This window comes from Perkinsus marinus (genome assembly GCF_000006405.1).
Source record: "Perkinsus marinus ATCC 50983 genomic scaffold scf_1104296957234, whole genome shotgun sequence".
Lineage (NCBI taxonomy): Eukaryota > Perkinsozoa > Perkinsida > Perkinsidae > Perkinsus > Perkinsus marinus.
This window is the reverse complement of record NW_003207197.1, coordinates 1-1,095: the sequence shown is the minus strand read 5'-3', so window position 1 is coordinate 1,095 and position 1,095 is coordinate 1. Positions and strand designations below refer to the sequence as shown.

The 1,095-nt window shown below is 49.6% G+C and overlaps 1 protein-coding gene across 1 annotated transcript; it reads right to left on the bottom strand.

Annotated features, from left to right (window-relative positions):
• Window positions 1-190: 190 nt before the first annotated feature.
• Pmar_PMAR027548 (conserved hypothetical protein) lies at window positions 191-679 on the bottom strand (the record flags this gene model as incomplete). Its single annotated transcript, XM_002774841.1, has 2 exons — window positions 191-496; window positions 558-679. Coding segments are annotated over 2 exons (428 nt in total), but the record flags the coding sequence as incomplete, so codon positions are not given.
• Window positions 680-1,095: the final 416 nt, after the last annotated feature.

Sequence of the window (1,095 nt, the reverse complement as noted above, 5' to 3'; positions counted from 1 at the left end):
GGTGAGGAAACATACCAGCCGAGGACTCGCGACTATGTGCACCTCGTGTGAAGTTCGGATGATCGTGAAAAACTGCTTCACGACTCTTTCTGCGCGGAAAGACATCATAGACGTTTATGGTGACTTCAGATCGATGGTGTCTCCTCAAGTGAGGGACTCCTCAGGACGTTCACAACTGAGAGCAGCTTACATGTTCTCCACGAATGCTCCCAGGTCTTTTTCAATGGGACCGAGGCTGAAGCCAGTAGGTCCGGGAGCATCGATCCAAATACTGTTAGCCTTCCGACTCCACGAGTACCTAGAACGAGTATCAGATGCAATATAAACGTTCTCCTCGGACAGATTCAGTCCAGGCTTGTTGGATCCTGGTAGGAGAATACAGGGCCCACGGGAAAGAGCATAAGCCACACCGCTCGAGCCGAAACCCCCGGGGAAGAACAAAAAGGTAGGAGCAGTTTTCGGATCACTCTCAGCTTCGAGAGCCGCATAATAATACCTGAGCAGAGGCAGCACGGCCAACATGATTCATTGTGTGAACTTCATGTCGAGGGCTTCACTTGTTCTCCTCGCTAACTTGTATGTATCCGAACTCCTGATTGCCCTTGCTGAAGGGACACAACACCTTCCCACTCATGCTCACCCCCAGTAGCAAGATTCCCACGAATAGAGCAGGGGACATAAGAGTACAACGCTAACCAAAAAGTCCCAGTGATGAACTCTCAAACTTTACCCTGGTACGGTAGATCAATATAAACTCGAATACACTTGAAGGGTGTAACGATGGTTCCTAGGGGAACTTATAACTCGCACACAAACGCAATGGTGTCTACACTGTCTACAGTGACGTGGAGTAACAATCTGGTACACGCGAGCACAGGTGATAAGACTAGTGGCTCCAGTTTAACCGTGTCTACGTCAACCAAAGACTCCCGCCGTGGCAGCATATTGATGGAGGGCCAAGACTTGTCTATACGTTCCCTTCGGTAGAAGAACGACATCAATCAGTTTGAGGCGGATGGTCTCTCCCATCTCTTCAAGAAAGTCGTTCGGAGAAGTGTTCGACTGATGTGCCTTTTCCGAGACGTCGTTGTCTCT